This window comes from Fringilla coelebs, assembly GCF_963513975.1.
Source record: "Fringilla coelebs genome assembly, chromosome: 27".
In the NCBI taxonomy this organism is placed as follows: domain Eukaryota; kingdom Metazoa; phylum Chordata; class Aves; order Passeriformes; family Fringillidae; genus Fringilla; species Fringilla coelebs.
Genome location: NC_140053.1, coordinates 103,086 through 122,075, shown reverse-complemented (window position 1 = coordinate 122,075; position 18,990 = coordinate 103,086). Strand labels below are relative to the sequence as shown.

The 18,990-nt window shown below is 62.2% G+C and overlaps 2 protein-coding genes across 2 annotated transcripts; one reads left to right on the top strand and one right to left on the bottom strand.

Moving 5' to 3' along the window:
* Nucleotides 1-383: 383 nt before the first annotated feature.
* Nucleotides 384-11,429, bottom strand: PCGF2 (polycomb group ring finger 2). The gene is made up of 10 exons (XM_084222354.1): nucleotides 9,954-11,429; nucleotides 7,295-7,468; nucleotides 6,996-7,092; nucleotides 5,423-5,478; nucleotides 4,978-5,028; nucleotides 4,225-4,327; nucleotides 3,452-3,500; nucleotides 2,834-2,950; nucleotides 1,351-1,431; nucleotides 384-962 (listed from the first exon to the last, which is right to left on the bottom strand). The coding sequence occupies exons 2-10, from the start codon at nucleotides 7,404-7,406 to the stop codon at nucleotides 666-668; spliced, it is 963 nt and encodes a 320-aa protein (XP_084078480.1). The 5' UTR covers nucleotides 7,407-7,468; nucleotides 9,954-11,429; the 3' UTR covers nucleotides 384-665.
* A 2,335-nt stretch (nucleotides 11,430-13,764) lies between these two features.
* Nucleotides 13,765-18,909, top strand: PSMB3 (proteasome 20S subunit beta 3). The gene is made up of 6 exons (XM_084222036.1): nucleotides 13,765-13,905; nucleotides 14,274-14,458; nucleotides 15,014-15,121; nucleotides 15,700-15,877; nucleotides 16,499-16,593; nucleotides 17,301-18,909. Exons 1-6 carry the CDS (start codon nucleotides 13,903-13,905, stop codon nucleotides 17,347-17,349), a joined length of 618 nt encoding a protein of 205 aa, XP_084078162.1. The 5' UTR covers nucleotides 13,765-13,902; the 3' UTR covers nucleotides 17,350-18,909.
* The last annotated feature ends 81 nt before the right edge of the window (nucleotides 18,910-18,990 follow it).

Sequence of the window (18,990 nt, the reverse complement as noted above, 5' to 3'; positions counted from 1 at the left end):
AACAAAACCAACCCAAAGCACATTAAAAAATATCTGCCGCCATTTTTGAGTCTTCTCCGCATTTTTAAATTAGAAAATAATTCCGTAGAACTCTGCTCTGTCCCTATGTACACACCCACATTTATAGAGGTCTGCAAGGGGGTTCAGGAACCCCTGGAGGGGCTTTAGGAACCCCTGGAGGATTTTTAGGAATCCCTGGGGGGTTTTGAGCAGTCCCGGGAGGGTCTGCAGGAGTCCCAGGAGGATTTTTAGCAGCTCCAGGAGGATTTTTAGCAGCCCCTGCAGGGTTTTCCAGAGTCCCTGGAGGATTTTCCAGAGTCCCAGGAGTATCGTTTGGAGTCCCAGAAGACTTTCCAGTGACCCAGGAGGATTTTTCATAGTCTCAGAAAGATTTTCCGGGGTCCCAGGAGGATTTTCCGGGGTCCCAGGATGATATTTCAGAGTCCCAGGACGATTTTCCGGAGTCCCAGGAGGATTTTCCGGGGTCCCAGGAGGATTTTCCGGGGTCCCAGGAGGATTTTCCAGAGCCCCAGGAGGATTTTCTGGGTTCCCAGGATGATTTTTCAGAGTCCCAGGATGATTTTTTAGAGTCCCAGGATGATTTTCCGGAGTCCCAGGAGGATTTTCCGGGGTCCCAGGAGGGTTTCCAGCAGCCCCCGGAGGTTTTAGCTCAGGGCCGAGCCCGCGCTGCCGTTCAGGGCGGTTTTGCGGCCGCGGGCGGGCGGCACCGGGTGGCAGCCGGGTGGCACCGGGTGGCAGTTCGAGGAGGAGCCGTTGAGGGCGGCCCCGGGGGTCCCGGGCAGGGCGGGGGGCGATGCCAGCCCGGGGCTCTGCGCTTTGTCGCTGCCCGACTCGCACTCGGAGGCGCCGCTGGTGTTGGTGCCCTCGGACGGCAGCGCCGGGCACAGCTTGAGCCGCTTGCGGGAGGGCTGGACGCGGTACTTGAGCGCCAGGGGACCGCTCTGGGGACACGGGGCACGGCTGGCAGCGCGGGGACACCGGCACTGCCCCACCACCGAGCCCCCGCTCCGGGGTTTGTTGTGGGAAAAGCTCCCCCGGGACCGATTTTCCCACTTTTCCCCGGGGACAGATTTTTCCAGGACAGATATTCCCTGTTTTATCCCCCCAAAACCAGACTTTCCCAGTTTTCCCAGTCTAGATATTCCCTGTTTCTCCCAGGACAGATTTTCCCAGTTTCTCCCAGGACAGATTTTCCCAGTATTCCCAGCACAGATATTCCCAGTTTCTCCAGGACAGATATTCCCAGCACAGATATTCCCAGTTTCTCCCAAGACAGATTTTCCCAGTTCTTCCCAGCACAGCTTTTCCCGGTTTTCCCCGTTTCCTCACCCTCCTCCAGGGGTAGATGTAGGCAATGTCCATCAGGGTGTAATATTCCTTCAGGGGCTCGTCCTCGTACAGCACCTCCACCTGGAGACGGGAAAGGAGGGATCCAGATCCCGGGAAAAACCCCAAGAAAGGATGGATCAGGATGGATCCAGACCCCAGGAAAGGAGGGATCCAGACCCCGGGAAAAACCCCAAGAAAGGATGGATCAGGATGGATCCAGAGCCCGGGAAAGGAGGGATCCAGACCCCGGGAAAAACCCCAAGAAAGGATGGATCAGGATGGATCCAGAGCCCGGGAAAGGAGGGATCCAGACCCCGGGAAAAACCCCAAAAAAGGATGGATCAGGATGGATCCAGAGCCCGGGAAAGGAGGGATCCAGACCCCGGGAAAGGAGGGATCCAGACCCCGGGAAAAACCCCAAGAAAGGATGGATCAGGATGGATCCAGACCCCGGGAAAGGAGGGACCCAGACGCCGGGAAAAACCCCAAGAAAGGATGGATCAGGATGGATCCAGAGCCCGGGAAAGGAGGGATCCAGACCCCAGGAAAAACCCCAAGAAAGGATGGATCAGGATGGATCCAGAGCCCGGGAAAGGAGGGATCCAGACCCCGGGAAAAACCCCAAAAAAGGATGGATCAGGATGGATCCAGACCCCGGGAAAGGAGGGATCCAGACCCCGGGAAAAACCCCAAGAAAGGATGGATCAGGATGGATCCAGACCCCGGGAAAGGAGGGATCCAGACCCCGGGAAAAACCCCAAGAAAGGATGGATCAGGATGGATCCAGACCCCAGGAAAGGAGGGATCCAGACCCTGAGAAATTAGGGATCCAAACCCAGGGAAAGGAGGGATTCAGACTCGGGGAAAGGATGGATCCGGCCATGGGAAACGGAAGGCTCCAGCCCCAGGGAAAGGACGGCTGAGCAGGAATATTTGGGACAAGCAGGGATCAGCAGTGGATGCAACACAGGATGGCCAAAACGGCCCCTCCGAGCTGAGCTGAGCATGGCAGAACCTGGGCAGTGCCTGAGCATTCTGAGCATTCCCAAACATCCCCGAGCATTCCCAGCATTCCTGAACATTCCTGAGCATTCCCAAACATTCCCGAGCATTCCTGAGCATTCCCAAACATTCCCGAGCACTCCTGAGCATTCCCAAACATTTGCAAGCATTCCCAGTCATTTCAGAGCCTTCCCAAACATTCTCAGGCACTCCTGAGCATTCCCAAGCATTCCTGGGTGTTCCCAAACATCCCGGAGTATTCCTGAGCATCCCGGAGCATTCCCGGGCATTCTCAACCATTCTCAAGCACTCCCAATCATTCCTTGGCACTCTCTCCCATTCCCAAGCATTCCCAAGCATTCCCAAACATTCCCCAGCACTCCCAAACACTCCCAAACGCTCCCGAACATTCCCCACCATTCCCGACCGTTCCCGACCATTCCCAGACAGACATTCCAGAAGGTTCCGGAGCGCTGCTCACCCGGTACTTGCTGGGCACATCCATCTTGTTGCGCAGGAACTTGGCCAGGTGCAGCACGGTCATGGCCGCGGGGCAGCGCAGGAACCGCAGCCCGGGGCTGGGCGGGCACGGCGGCGCCTGGGGAGGGGCGGCTCGGGGGGACCGGCTCGGGGGGACCCGGCTCTGGGGAACCCAGGTTTGGGGGGACCCGGCTCTGGGGGGACCCGGTTTGGGGGGACCCGGCTCTGGGGGGACCCGGTTTGGGGGGACCCGGCTCTGGGGGGACCCGGCTCTGGGGGACCAGCTCTGGGGGGACCCGGCTCTGGGGGGACTCAGTTTGGGGGGACCCGGCTCTGGGGGGACTCAGTTTGGGGGGACCCGGCTCTGGGGGACCAGCTCTGGGGGAACCCGGTTTGGGGGGACCCAGGTTTGGGGTGTCCAGCATTTGGGTTGTCCCGGGTTTGGGGGACCCAGGTTTGGGTTGTCCCAGCTTCGGGGAGTCCAGGATTTGGGGTGTCCCATATTTGGGGGACCCAGATTTGGGGTGTCCCCTTGTGCCTCACAGGACCCCCCCAAGGCAGCGGGGCACTGAGGGCTCTGTGCCACCACAGTGCCACCCCTGTGCCACCCCTTGCTCACCTGGTCCTTGTCCAGGTCCCCGTTCTCCAGGGCGCCTTTCTGCTCCTCCCTTGGGAGGCACACGGGACAGGGATGGGGAAAGGGGATCAGGGGTGGCAGTGCTGTCATCTGGGATCGCACCGGGATCGGGGATGGCACTGCCGGGATTCCAGGTGGGGACAGGGAGCCACGGGCGGTTCCAGGGCCCAGGGTGGCACCGGGACCCCAGGCGGTACCGGAACCCTGGTGGTACCGGAGCCCAACCGCACCGGAGCCCCCATGGTACTGGAGCCCCGTGGTACCGGACCCCAGGCGGTACCGGAACCCTGGTGGTACCGGAGCCCAACCGCACCGGAGCCCCCACGGTACTGGAGCCCCGTGGTACCAGAGCCCCGTGGTACCGGACCCCAGGCGGTACCGGACCCCAGGCGGTACTGGAGCCCCGTGGTACCGGAGCCCCGTGGTACCGGACCCCAGGCGGTACCAGAGCCCCGTGGTACCGGAGCCCCGTGGTACCGGACCCCAGGCGGTACCAGAGCCCTGGTGGTACCGGAGCCCTGGTGGTACCGGAGCCCCGTGGTACCGGAGCCCCGTGGTACCAGACCCCAGGCGGTACCGGAGCCCAGGCGGTACCGGAGCCCCGTGGTACCGGAGCCCCGTGGTACCGGAGCCCAGGCGGTACCGGAGCCCCGTGGTACCGGAGCCCTGTGGTACCGGAGCCCCGTGGTACCGGACCCCAGGCGGTACCGGAGCCCCGTGGTACCGGAGCCCCGTGGTACCGGAGCCGGCCGTACCTGCAGTCCCGGTGGAACTCGATGGACAGACTGACGATCTCGTCCTCGGGGCCCTGCTCCCGCTCGGCCACCTCACCACGCTCCTCCTGCGAGCCCAGGGGAACTGGGGGACAGGGACACGGGCTGGGGGAGGGAGCAGGCTGGGACACCGGGACACCGACAGTGTGACACTGGGACACTGACATTGACAGTGTGACACTGGGACACCGACAGTGTGACACTGGGACACTGGGACACTGACACTGACAGTGTGACACTGACACTGGGACACTGGGACACCGACAGTGTGACACTGGGACACCGACAGTGTGACACTGGGACACTGACAGTGTGACACTGGGACACCGACAGTGTGACACTGACACTGACAGTGTGACACTGGGACACCGACAGTGTGACACTGGGACACTGACAGTGTGACACTGGGACACCGACAGTGTGACACTGGGACACTGACAGTGTGACACTGGGACACTGACATTGACAGTGTGACACTGGGACACCGACAGTGTGACACTGGGACATCGACAGTGTGACACTGGGACACTGACAGTGTGACACTGGGACACTGGGACACTGACACTGACAGTGTGACACTGACACTGGGACATTAACACTGTGACACTGGGACACCAACAGTGTGACACTGTGACATTATGACACTGTGACACTGTGACATTGTGACCCTGTGACACTGTGACATTGTGACACTGACACTGTGACATTGTGACCCTGTGACATTGTGACACTCACCCTCGGCCACCGGGTAGGCAGTGTAGAAGTCGCGCCTCCTCTTCATCTCATCTGTGGGGACAGGGACAGGGACAGGGACATGAGTGGGGACAGCACCAAAGCTGGCGGGTGACAGCGAGGGGGCACAGGGGACATCCCGGAATGCCCAGGGAATTCCGTGGCAGCTCCAGCAGGAGCCATCCCATAAACCCCGGAGCGGCACACAGTCCTGAGGGGTTTTGGGTCTTCCCATACCCCAACCCCTGAACTTTTCCCCATTCCTGAGGCACTTGGGGCAAATCCACAGCTCCAGAATTGTCCCAAAGTTTGTGATGGGCACCGTGTCTGTGTGTCCTGCTGTCCCTGTGGGAATGGGAAATCCCTGGGAAGATCCCGGGAGCTCAGGGGGATGGGAGTGAGTGGCAAACACCCCAAATTCCCAAATTCTCCCCACCCTTGGCTGCACCTTTGAAAAGCCCCGGGACCAGCTTGTACACGATGTCCTGGAGAGTTTTGTCCGACCTGGAGGGGGGAAACGGGAAAAGTGGGAGAAATCAGCAGGATTCGGGAGCAGTTTGTGCCCTGCTTCCCCCAGCTGTGCTCTGGGTTTCCCATCCCAAACACCAAATCCCCAATTCCCCATCCCAAATCCCCCAAACCCCAAATCCCCAATTCCCCATCCCAAATCCCCCAAACCCCAAATCCCTAATTCCCCATCCCAAAGCCTCCGATCTCAAATCCTCCATCCCCAAACCCCCAGACCCCAGCTACCCATCCCAAATCCCCACTTCCTCATCCCACAGCCTCAAATCTCCAGGTTTTTCCAGGTTTTGCTCAGTTTCCCCAGTTTTCCCCACATTTTTCCGCACGGTGGGACCATGTGGAGGTGCCACCACCCCCCAGGGCGTGGGGACAGTGGTGGCTCTGTCCCCACAGGCAGAGCCAGAGACTCCGGAGGAGCCACGGGAGTGTAAATATTTCATAACAAGCCAGAAAAAACCGGCAAAAAAAGGAAAAAAGGGTGGGAAAAGTGTTCCTACACAAACAGGGAAAAGGTGAAAAAACCCCGGGATGGATTGGAGCCAGGCGTGGTTTCCATGGCAACTGACTCCACAGCTGGGATGGATTTCCCTGGAGCTGGAGTCACAGGCGGGCACCGTGTCACCTGTGGGGATGTGGCAGTGCCACCAGGGCCACAGGCCACCCCTGGGACATGGGATGGATGGATGGACGGACGGAAGGATGGGGATGGATGGATGGATGGATGGATGGATGGATGGATGGATGGATGGATGGATGGATGGATGGATGGATGGATGGATGGATGGATGGATGGATGGATGGACGGAGGGACGGATGGATGGATGGATGGATGGATGGATGGATGGATGGATGGATGGATGGATGGATGGATGGATGGATGGATGGATGGATGGATGGATGGATGGATGGATGGATGGATGGATGGATGGATGGAGGGATGGACGGATGGATGGATGGATGGATGGACGGATGGATGGATGGAGGGATGGATGGATGGAGGGATGGATGGATGGATGGATGGATGGATGGATGGATGGATGGACGGACGGAGGGAAGGATGGGGTCCAGGATCCGCAGGAATGGACACAGGGCACCCATCCTGCCATCTTTCTGCTGCCACACAGATGTCCCCAAGTGCTGTTCCCTCTGTGGTGGCACCTCCCCTTCTCCCCACTCCCTTCCCACCTGGAGCTCCTCAAATCCCCTCTGCTGCAGGGTTTAGGGTTGGGAACAGAGCTGGGCACTGCAGGGCTGGGACACCAGTGGGACTGGGATGGGGACACCTCTGGCACTGGGATATTGCAGGGATGGGGACACCCCTGGGCCCAGGACGCAGCTACTCCTGGGCTGGCAGCAGAGCCCCAGGTCCCCCTGCTCCAGATGCTTGGGGCTGTCCCCTGGAGCAGGGACAGGGTGTGAGGGGCTCCTCACACTCCCTGAGTCCCCTGAGTTCCCCGAGCCCCCCAAGCCCGCCCAGAGGAGCCCCCCGGGCTCACCGGATGCTGAGCAGGGGCCGGGTTTTGTGCACCTGCGCGTCGCACATGGGGCAGTACTTGTTGGTCTCCAGGTAACGAACGATGCAGGTTTTACAGACTGTGGGGACAGGGACACTCTGCGAGCGGGGGGACAGGGGGACAGAGCCCCTTGGACCCCACACCAGCCTGGGGACAAGAGCCCTGCCCAGTGCAGCCCCCCACAGCTCCACGGGGCCTGGCACCGGGTGGGCACTATGGGAGGGGTCACTGTGGGGTTTTGGGACACCCAGGGGACCCTTGGGGACACGCGGGACACTCACAGGAGTGCAGGCACTCCACGATGGTGGTGGCGTCGATGAAGTAGCCGCCGCAGAGGGCGCACATCAGGTGCGGGTTCAGCTCCGTGATCTTTATCCGGGTGGTCCTGTGCATCTTGGAGCAGCCCCAGGGCGGGAAAGCCCCGCGGTCCCCTCAGATGGGACCTGCAGGAGCCGCTGGAGGGGACACGGTGGCGACTGTCACTTGTCACTCCCAGCCCTGCAGCCACTCCCCTCCCCTGCCACCCCCGGCTCCAGGAGCTGCCCAGCCCCCTCTGCCTCACCCCTTGGTGTCCCTGGGTGTCCCCAAGGGGGTCCCCAACACGCTGGGACACCTCCACGCAGCGACAAATCCCCCCTGTCAGCAAACCCCCACCTGTGGCTGTGCACACACACCCCCAAAAGAAGTGCATTTTGGGTTGATTCCATGGAAAAGGCATTTCCAGCCAAAATTCCAGGGGTTTTCGTACAGAAAATCCCCAAGCCCGGTGTCGGGCACCTCCCCCGGGCAGGGACACCCAGAGGGGCCCGGTGGGCGCGGGTGACACCGGGAACCGCTGGCGCTCCCCCGGTTCCTGCGGGAGCCGCCGGAGCGCGGGATCGCCGCAGTTTCGTTGTTGCCATGACAACCCCGACACTTGGAGAGCAGCCGGGATATTGTCACTGCCACCCGAGCCCAGGCGACAGGCGACGAGGAGCCCAGGGGTCGTGGAGATGAGCGGGGCACGACGGCGGCAGGGCCGGGGCACGGGCGGTGGCAGCGCATGGCTGCGGGGACACGCGTGTGACACACGGGGACACAGAGAGGGACACACAGTGATACGCAGGGACATGCAGGAACACACGTGTGACACACAGTGACACACGTGTGACACACAGTGACATGTAGGGACATGTATGGGCTAAAGTACACACGCACCAGGGACGGGGACACTGCTGGGATGTTTCAGGGACAGGATGTCACTGGGACAGGGACAGGGTGCCACAGGGATGGGGACACTAGTGGGACTGGGATGGAGGTGCCACAGGGATGGGGACACCAGTGGGACACCATTGGGACGAGGATGCTGCAGGGATGGGGACACCAGTGGGACTGGGATGGGGACACCGCAGTGCTGGAGGGGCAGCAGCCAAGGGGGGCTCGGAGCCCCGGGGGGGTTGGGGAGCCCCAGAACCCCCTCCCAACCCAGCCCCCCTCCCCCGGGTGCGGTCCCCAGCCCCGGGGGATGGAGAGGGGCCCTGCCAGCCCCTCCCCGTGTCGGGGTCCCGCGGCGCCCGGTCTCTGTCCCCCCCGCACGGGACCGGGCACCGGGGACCGCTGCATTTTGGGGGGATTTTGCTGCTTTCGGTGCTCGCAGCCGCCAATGGCGGCCCCGGGGCTCGGAGGGAGGGGGGAGCCCGAGCCACCGGCGCCAACCGGTTCTAATAACTCGGGCGATAACGGCCGCGCTTTCCCGTGCGGGGGAACAAAGCCCCGGCCCCCCCCCCGAGCCCCCCGGAACCCCGGCCGCGCCGCAGCCCCCGAGGCCGCCCCGTCTCGCCGGTGGCTCCTGCACCCCCGGCCGCGACTTTCGGGCTCTTTTGTCTCCGTGGGCGGTGGCCCGGCGCGGTGTCCCCCTCCCCGAAGCCCCCCGAGCCGGGCACGGGCGGGGAAGGGCGTTTCAAAGTCACCGCCAACTCGGGCCCCCGCCCGCGGGACCCCCGGCGGCGGCGGCGGCGGCGAGTGCGGGGCTCGGGAAATACCCGGGACGGCTCCCCCGGCACGGCCCGGGCCTCGCACGGCGCCCACGGGGCCGGGAGCGCCGGGACCGCGAGGGGACAGCGCCGGGAACTCGAGGGGACAGCCCCGGAGCGCGGCCCCGCCACCCCCGGCAGCGCCCGCCGGGACCCGCCCGCCGCTCCCGGCGTGCGGGACGCGGCACCGGAGCTGCGGGGATGGGGAGGGAGCCCCGCTGGACACGAGTGACCACAGAGCGTGTGGGGACAAGGACACGCGCACACGGCACTGGGAGCGGCAGCGGGACAGGACCGCGGGGCGTGACACCCGGGGGACACGGACACGGGGGGGACACGGACACCCGGGGGACACGGACCCGGGGGGGACACGGACACGGGGGGCGACACAGACACCCGGGGGACACGGACACGGGGGGCGACACAGACACCCGGGGGACACAGACCCGGGGGGGACACGGACACCGGGGGCGACACGGACGCACGGGGGACACGGAGACGGGATGGCCTCGGCCACGCGTGCCCCGCGCTGTGCCCGGGGGTGCCCGGCCGCGCCCCCGGCAGCTCCCGCCGCCTCCGGGGCCGCACGGCCGCGGTGGGGCCGGGGGTGGGGCGGCCCCGGTGGCCCCGGGGCGTCCCCTTTGTACTCGGGGCCGGCTGTCAGCGCGGCCCGGCCCCTCCGCCCGCCCCGGGGGGGTCCCGCCGCGCCCCCCCGGCCCCGCAGCGGCCCCGGCGCGCCGGGCGCGGTGCGGGGGCGGCGCGGGCCCCCCCGGCGCTGTCGGGGCTCCGCCGCCGCTGCCGGTGCGGCCAGGGGGTCCCGGGGCACAAAGGGGGGGGCGGCGGCGGCCACCGCCATCTTTGGGGCCGGCGGGGCGGGGGGGCCGCGGCGGGGCTCGGGCCGGGGGGGGGCACCGGAGCCGGTCCCTACCTGGTGGCGGCGGCAGCGGCGGCCCCGCGGCCGCCCCTCCGCTCCCGCGGCTCGGCTCGGCGCGGCTCGGGCGGCGCTGCGGCCGCGGCCCTTTTTTATTTTTTTTCCATCCACTCTCTCTCTCCTTTTTTTTTTTTTTTTCTCCTTTTTTTTTTTTTTCCTCCTTCCTCCTCCTTTTTTTTTTTTTCCTATTTTTTTCCTCTTTTTTAAATTTTTTTTTTTATTTTTTTCCCACCTCCAGCCGCCGCCAGGCCCCGCCCGCCTCACGTGACCTCATTCCTTTGGGGGGCTGCGGAGGAGGGGAGCGAGGGGCCGAGATTGGGGGGACCCCCCCGGAACCCCCAGCCCCGGTGATCGCGGTGACCCCGGGGGGGAAACGATAGAGCCCAAAAAACCGCTGGAATGTTCCCAAAATGCGGTGCCCGGTGGAAGCTCCGGGCGCGGTGTCCCCCCCGCTTGGGGACCCCGTTTTGGCCCCAAAGTCTGACTCGGACGAGCGGGACCCTCTGCGGGACCCTCGCGGGAAGGAAAGGGAAGAAGGGGAGAAAGGAAGAAAAAAATAAAGAAATAAAAGGAATTTAAAGAGGGAAAACGGAAAATCTGAGAGAGGGGACGGAAAGAAAAAGGGAAAAAATAGGGGGGAAATGAAAGAAAGAAAACGGAAAATGAGAGGGGGGGGAAAGGAGGAAATAAAAGAAAGGGAAGGAAAATAGAGCGAAATTAGAGAAAAGGAAAAAAATGGAAAAGAAGGAGGGAAAAAGAAGAAAAACAAGGAAATTAGAAAAAAGGGGGAAATGGAAAAGAAGGGGGGAAAGGAAGGTGAAAAACACCAAGGGAAATAAAAATTAGGGAAAGAAAGGGAGAATGGGAAAATCGGGGGGAAAGGAAGGAAAAAAAGGAAGGCAAGAAAAATGGAGGGAAATTAAAGAAAGATGGAAAACGACGGGGAGAAGGAAGGGAAGAAAACCGGTAAAATTACAGCAAAAAAAAAAAAAAAAAAAAAAAAAGGAAGAAAAAAGAACAGGAGAAAAGGAAAGGGAAAAAGAGGGAAGAACAGGAAGGAGGGAGAGAAAAAAGGCAGGAAAAGAGGAGAGTGGGAGGGAAAAAAAAAAGGGAAAAGCCGGGAAGGAAATAAAGGAGGGGGAAAGGGGCAGGAGGAGGAGCGGGAGGCGCTGGGGGAGCGCGGCTCCCGCGCGCCCGGGATTACCGGCGGCTCCCGCACGCCCGGGATTACCGGCGGCTCCCGCGCGCCCGGGATTACCGGCGGCTCCCCGCCCCGCCCGCTGCCGTCGCCCACAGCCCGGGGCCGTCGCCGTGGCCCCGTGCCCGGGGGTTCCCGGTGAGCCGCTGTCCGTGCCGCCGTCTCGGTTCCCGGGATGGCGGGGCCGCTGCCTGCTGGAGCCGTTGCCGGTGCCGGTCTCAGTGCTCGGCTGCCCTGGCTCCGGTGTCCCAGTGCTGGTTCCAGTAGGGCCGGTGCCGGTGTCACGTGACCCTGTGCTTGGGGCCGCTGTCCGGTGTCCTGCTCCCGGTGCCCGTTGCCGGTGCCTGTCCCCGTTCCCCATTCCCGCTGTCCTGTTCCCGGTGTCCCATTCCCGGTGTCCCGTTCCCATTCCCGATGTCCCATTCCCGGTATTTCCGGTGTCCCGCTCCCATTCCCGCCGTGCCGGTCCGGTTCCCGGTGTCCCGGTCCCGTTCCCGGTGTCCCGGTGTTGCTGGTGTCCCGGTCCCGTTCCCGGTGTCCCGGTGTTCCGGTGTTCCCGGTGTCCCGGTGTTCCCGGTGTCCCGGTGTCCCGGTGTCCCGGTGTTCTCGGTATTCCCGGTGTCCCGGTGTTCCCGGTGTTCCCGGTATTCCCGGTGTTCCCGGTATTCCTGGTGTCCTGGTGTTCCCGGTGTTCCGTTCCCGGTGTCCCGGTGTTCCCGGTGTTCCCGGTGTCCCGGTATTCCCGGTGTTCCGGTGTTCCCGGCGTCCCGGTGTTCCCGGCGTCCCGGTGTTCCCGGTGTTCCGGTGTTCCCGGTGTCCCGGTGTTCCCGGTATTCCCGGTGTCCCGGTGTTCCCGGTGTCCCGGTGTCCCGGTATTCCCGGTGTCCCGGTGTTCCCGGTGTCCCGGTATTCCCGGTGTCCTGGTGTTCCCGGTGTTCCCGGTATTCCCGGTGTCCCGGTATTCCCGGTGTCCCGGTGTTCCCGGTATTCCCGGTGTCCCGGTGTTCCCGGTGTTCCAGGTGTCCCGGTATTCCCGGTGTCCCGGTGTTCCCGGTGTTCCGTTCCCGGTGTCCCGGTGTTCCCGGTGTCCCGGTGTTCCCGGTGTCCCCGGTGTCCCGGTATTCCCGGTGTTCCGGTGTTCCCGGTGTTCCGGTATTCCCGGTGTCCTGGTGTTCCCGGTATTCCCGGTGTCCCGGTGTCCCGGTATTCCCGGTGTTCCGGTATTCCCGGTGTTCCGGTGTTCCGGTGTTCCCGGTGTTCCGGTATTCCCGGTGTTCCCGGTATTCCCGGTGTTCCCGGTATTCCCGGTATTCCCGGTGTCCCGCTCCCATTCCCGCCGTCTCCGTGTCCCGCTCCCGTTCCGGTTCCTGCACCGAGTGCGGTGCGCGCGGGGCGCTGGCAGCGCGGTCTCTGTGGCGCAATCGGTTAGCGCGTTCGGCTGTTAACCGAAAGGTTGGTGGTTCGAGCCCACCCAGGGACGGAGCCGCTCCTTTTCCCTCTTTTCCCGGGACGGACGGAACCGGACGCGGGGACGTTCCGGGGCGGGGAGCAGCTCCCGACGCTCCCGCCGAGGGGCAGAGGCGGCTGCCGGCGTCCCCGGACCGCCCTCGCAGTGCTCCCTCCAGGACGTTTTGGGACATTAAAATCGCGCCTGAATTCCTGTTTCCACCCAAATCCCGTATTTTGCCTCAAAATTAAGCTGAAGGGGGTCCCAAGGCTGCCAGACTGAGCTTCCCCTCTCTGAAAACTCCTGAAAATTCGATTTCTCTGCCCTGAGATGATGGAATTCCGGAACTGCCGTGATTCCCGAGCTGCCGGAATTCCCGTTTAACCCCGGGCACTGGAATCGATCCCGGGGATCCCCCCGGGCGGAACGCGGGTTCCGGCTCCTGCCAGCTCCTTTTTGTGACGCAAAACCCCTCAAAAAGGCACTTTAAAAATAGGATTTTAAAACAGGATTTAAAAACGGGATTTAAAACCACAGCGGGCACGGGCCGGGCTGTGCCCGCACATCGGGGCCGGGATGATTTTTGGGAGAATCCCCTTTGGATCGGGGGGCTCGGGGCCGTGTCCCCACCCTTGCAGATGCGGCTGTTCTCCTGACGGATCCAGCCGTGCCCCGATTGATCCAGCTGTGCCCCAAGCCAACTGTGCACCCATTGATCCATTTGCTCCCCATTGCTCCAGCTCTCCCGCCACTGATCCAGATGTGCCCCCATTTATCCAGCCCTGCCCCAATCCAGCTGTTTCCCCATTTCCAGCTGTTTCCCCATTTCCAGCTGTTTCCCCATTTCCAGATGTTCCCCCCCCGCACTCCCGTCATGCCTCGCGCGCTCACTGTGACTCGTCAGTTTCCCGGCCCGCCCACCCTCCCCCGCCTCAGCCAATCACCTGCGCGCGCCCCAGCGGCTCCCGCCAATCCCAGCAGCCTCCGGCTCCAGGCGACGGCGGCGGCCAATGGCGAGCGCGGAAGGCGAAACCACTGGCGGCTGTCACCAATGGGAAGCGTTGGAGTGAGAGCGGCGGTGGAAGTAACCAATGGGAACCGGTGAGGGCGGGACCAGCGGGGTTGGCAGCCAATGGGGAGAGGTGAGGGCGGGAGCGGCGGCGGCGCGGCGGGGCCGGAGCGGGGCCTGTGCGGAGAGCGGGCCGGGAGCGAGCGGGGGCGGAGCGGGCACGGAGCGGTGACACAGCAGTGACGGAACGGGGGCACGGCGGTGACTGGGGGGCGACCGAACAGCCGCAGCCATGGTGAGACCCGGGACGGCACCTCCGGGGCCCGGCACAGCGCGGGGGAGGCGCGGGGCGAGGCCGCTCCCTGAGGGGAGCCCCGCGGGGAGCGGGGAGGGAGCGGCCGGGGATGGACCCCAGCCCGGGCTGGCCATACCGGGACACCCCCGGGGCCGCTCCCTGAGGGGAGCCCCGCGGGGAGCGGGGCAAGGAGCGGGCGGGGATGGACCCCAGCTCGGGGTGGCGGTACCGGGGGTGCCCCTGAGGCCGCTCCGGTGTTCCTGAGGGGAGCCCCGCGGGGAGCGGCCGGGGATGGACCCCAGCTCGGGGCGGCGGTACCGGGACGCCCACGGGGCCGCTCCGGTGTCCTGAGCCGCCGCTCCGTGCAGTCGATCATGTCCTACAACGGCGGGGCCGTCATGGCCATGAGGGGCCGGGGCTGCGTGGCCATCGCCGCGGACCGGCGCTTCGGCGTGCAGGCGCAGACCGTGACCACGGACTTCCAGAAGATTTTCCCCATGGGCCAGAGGCTCTACATCGGCCTGGCCGGGCTGGCCACGGACGTGCAGACCGTGTAAGTGAGGGCCCGGCAGGGGCTAGGGCTGGGGTTGATGGGAATTACCGGCGCCGGTGCTGCTGTGCCGGGTTCTGCTGCTGGGAGAGGTTTGGACATGAAGCGGCCTGGTGTGATTTGGGGTCACATCACTGCTGGAGTTGGGGTCACATCACTGCTGGAGTTGGGGTCACATCGCTGCTGGAGTTGGGATTCCATTGCTGGAGTTGGGATTTCACTGCTAAAATTCAACCTGCACCGCTGAAATGGAACTTTTACTGCTAAGACGGAACTTTTACTGCTAAAGTTCAACTTTAACTCCTAAAATTCACCTTCCACTGCTAAAATTCAATTTTAACTCCTAAAGTTGAGCTCCCGCCACCAAAATTCAACGGCCACCCCTGAAATTCCAGTTTTCCTCCCGCAGTTCCGGCTCAGCTGCAGCAGCAGCTGCGTGTGCAGCCCTCGGCGCTGGTGTCTGTCAGCAGCAGAGGCAGCCAGGCTGGGCTGAGGGGAAGGAGCAGGACTGTGTGTTCCTTCCTGCTGTGCTCTCAGCCCAGCTCTGATCTCTTGCAGGGCCCAGAGGCTGAAGTTTAGGCTGAACCTCTACGAGCTGAAGGAAGGGAGGCAGATCAAGCCCCAGACCTTCATGAGCATGGTCTCCAACCTGCTCTACGAGAGGAGGTAAAGCCGCAAAACTGCAATTTCTGTGTGGTGCCGCGGAGGGCTGAGGGTGCTGGGGTGGCCGCAGGAGCCTGGATCATTTCCTGCTGTCACCACTCCGTCCCTGGGCGCATTTTTGTTCTCTTAGGGTGACATTTCCTCCCCAGATTGTCTCAACCAGAATCAGTTGCAGAATCAAAGCAGAACAAACTCCTGCTGCTTCAGGGGGGTCTGCTGTGCCAAAACTGTGGCAGGGCTCTCGCAGAAAGGAGCTGTGGGATGGTTTCTGTGCCTGGAAAACATTTCTGAGGGATGTGGGACTGCACCAGGGCTTGGACTGAGGACAGCTCTGGGCACTGGGATGGGAGGAGGGAATGGCTGGATTGGGAATTCAGGGAAGGGAGGGTGAGCTCCGGGAATGCTCACAACCCCAAAGCTGCCAGAGCTTCTGGAGTGTTCAGACATCGCTGCTTGGCACGGGCTGGGGTTTTGGGGATTGTTCCATGCAGGGATGGTCCCAGCGGTCCCAGAAGAGCAGAGTGGTCCCTGCGGGGCGGTCCCTGTCCCCAGGGCTGTCCTGAGCCCAGCTGTGTCCCCAGGTTTGGTCCCTACTACACGGAGCCGGTGATCGCGGGGCTGGACCCGCTCAGCCACGAGCCCTTCATCTGCTCCCTGGACCTCATCGGCTGCCCCATGGTCACCGACGACTTCGTGGTCAGCGGCACCTGCTCCGAGCAGATGTACGGGATGTGCGAGTCCCTGTGGGAGCCCGACATGGTCAGTGGGGCTGGGGCCACCTGGGATGGCCTGGGGTCGCCTGGGATAGCCTGGGGTCACCTGGGATCCCCTGGGGTCACCTGGGATAGTCTGGGATGGCCTGGGGTCACCTGGGATAGCCTGGGGTCACCTGGGATAGTCTGGGTCACCTGGGATCCCCTGCCTGGGATAGCCTGGGGTCACCTGGGATAGCCTGGGGTCACCTGGGATCGCTTGGGATAGCCTGGGGTCACCTGGGATAGCCTGGGATAGCCTGGGGTCACCTGGGATAGCCTGGGGTCACCTGGGATAGTCTGGGTCACCTGGGATCTCCTGGGGTCACCTGGGATCCCCTGCCTGGGATACCCTGGGGTCACCTGGGGTCTCCTGGGATAGCTTGGGATCCCCTGCCTGGGGTCTCCTGGGGTCACCTGGGATCCTCTGCCTGGAATCTCCGGGGATCCATGGATTCAGGAGTTCTCCCTCCCGTGCTCACTGGAGATGCTGAGCTGGGCAGAGGCTTCTTTCCAGTTATGCCTTCAACAGCCAGAGAGGGGAAGCTTGCAGGGTTTTGGGGAGTTTGGGTGAAATTTCTGGGGATGTGCAGCCCAGGTGAAGCCCTGTGCTCCCTCTGTGCCCCAGGAGCCCGAGCACCTCTTCGAGACCATCTCGCAGGCCATGCTCAACGCCGTGGACAGGGACGCCATCTCGGGCATGGGCGTGGTGGTGCACGTCATGTGAGTGCTGGGCACGGCCTTCCCTCAGGGATCCCCAAATCCTGCCCCCCTTCCCTCAGGGATCCCCAAATCCTGCCCCCCTTCCCTCAGGGATCCCCAAATCCAGGGCTGGGCACTGCTTTCCTTCCCTCAGGGATCCCCCAAATCCTGCCCCCCTTCCCTCAGGGATCCCCAAATCCTGCCCCCCTTCCCTCAGGGATCTCCAAATCCTGCCCCCCTTCCCTCAGGGATCCCCAAATCCTGCCCCCCTTCCCTCAGGGATCCCCCAAATCCTGCCCCTCCTCAGGCTCTGTCCCTTCCCAGGGTTTGATTTTGCTGGTGCAGTTCCTTGCTGGAGCCATGAAATGACTCGTGGAGTTTGAGTCCCTCTGCTCAATTCCTTCCCACGGGATTGAGGATGGAATCCTGGAATTTTGAGTCCTGTTGCTTGGGGATTCCGTGGCTGCATTCCCATGGGAATGAGGAGCTCTGCCCCCCATGGATGCAGCATTAACTCCCACCTCTGTCACCAGCTGCCTTTGGAAAATCCCATTTTGCGCCTGCAGCACCCAGACCTGGGAGCTCCCCACAATGATGGGTTCATTGATTGTTGTCACAACCAGCCCAGCTCCTGCCCGCGCACCTGGGACTTCCCAAGCCAGGACAAGCTCTAGAAGGGTTTAAACCTGGGTTTCGCAGTAAATAATCTCCTCTTCTTTCCTTTCCAGAGAGAAAGACAAGATCACCACCAGGACCCTGAAGGCTCGCATGGATTAGCCCAGCCCAGCTGCTCTGCGCCACTCGGGACTTTTTAAAATAAAACTCTGCCCTGAACTCCCCTCCTGGTGCCTCTGAGCAGGGTCAGGGTGTCACCCGGGCTGCCAGGACACAGAGGTGGCCCCAGGGGTGTCACCCGGGCTGCCAGGACACAGAGGTGGCCCCAGGGCTGCCAGGACACACAGGTGACCCAGGGGTGTCACCCTGGCTGCCAGGACACGGCAGTGACCCCAAGGGTGTCACCCTGGCTGCCAGGACATGGCAGTGACCCCAGGGCTGCCAGGACATGGTGGTGGCCCCAGGGGTGTCACCCTGGCTGCCAGCACACAGCAGTGACCCCAGGGGTGTCACCCTGGCTGCCAGGACACACAGGTGGCCCCAGGGGTGTCACCTGGGCTCCCATGTCACGGTGGTGGCCCCAGGGGTGTCACCTGGGCTCCCATGTCACGGCGGTGACCCCAGGGGTGTCACCCTGGCTGCCAGCACACGCAGGTGGCCCCAGGGGTGTCACCCTTCATCCAGTCCATCCCTTCAGCACCTTCCAAATTGGGATGGAAATACAAATTGTCCCAAGCAAGCAGAGGGACCTCACCCTGTCCAGTGACAGGGACAGCTTGACTGTCCCAGGGTGCTCCAGCCTGGCCTGGGACATTTCCAGGGCTGGATCAGCCGCAGCTGCTCTGGGAATTCCATCCCAGCCCCTCCAGGGAAGAATTCCTTCCCATTTAAACCCTGCCCCTTTCCCAGTTTTCCCCCAGCCTGTGCCCCCCAGAATTCCCCATGCTGGCAACCCCTCAAAGAGCACAGCAGGGAGGACCCAGATGTACACAAAGTTTTAATTTTATTTCTTATTTTTTTTCTCTGGTGGGAGACTCATCTTGTAACATGCATGCATTTCAAAACAGTAACAGTGTCTCAAACTGCTCCTAGCAAACAGACAAGCACAGAGGACTTCAAATTCCTATTTTAAAAACAGCAGTGAAAAAACCTAGAATGCTCTTTTTTTTTTTACTTTTTAATTTTTTTGAGTTTTTTTAAGGTTTTTATTTTGTTTAGTTTTTAGATTAAACTTAATTTATTCACATTTTTTTCTTTTCAATTCACTTGCACTGATTAGCCCTGCCCACCCTCGTGACCTGTGTGTGGAATCTGCTCTCTCCACTCCCATCCAGCTGCTTGGGCAGCCCCAGAGCAGCAGAAATTTTGAGTGGTTTCCACTAAAAGTGATGTGTCCAGAGCTCTGCCATCCCAGTTATCCATGGGATCCATCCCACAGAGCCAGGACAACGGGCAGGGGCTGAGGGGGACACTGGGAGTGGCTCTGCAGGAAGGGGACATTTGGGAATTCGGGGCTGTGGCCATGCTGGGGACACCACCCTGGTTTTGGGGGAAAATCCTTCAGCTGGGGGTGAAATTCCAGGTGCAGCTGGAAGGGAGGCCTGGAAAAGGACTGCATAGTAGTCATGGATTGGGAATATCCAACACCACAACCTCCTCACCTCCTGAGCCTGCACTGGCTGGGAAAGCAGGGATTTCCTCCCCAAAAACAACAAAAACAAACAACCCCCTCCCAAAACAACAACAAAAACCCCCAAACAAACCAAAAAAAGAAAAATCAAAACAAAACAAAAAACCCAAAAA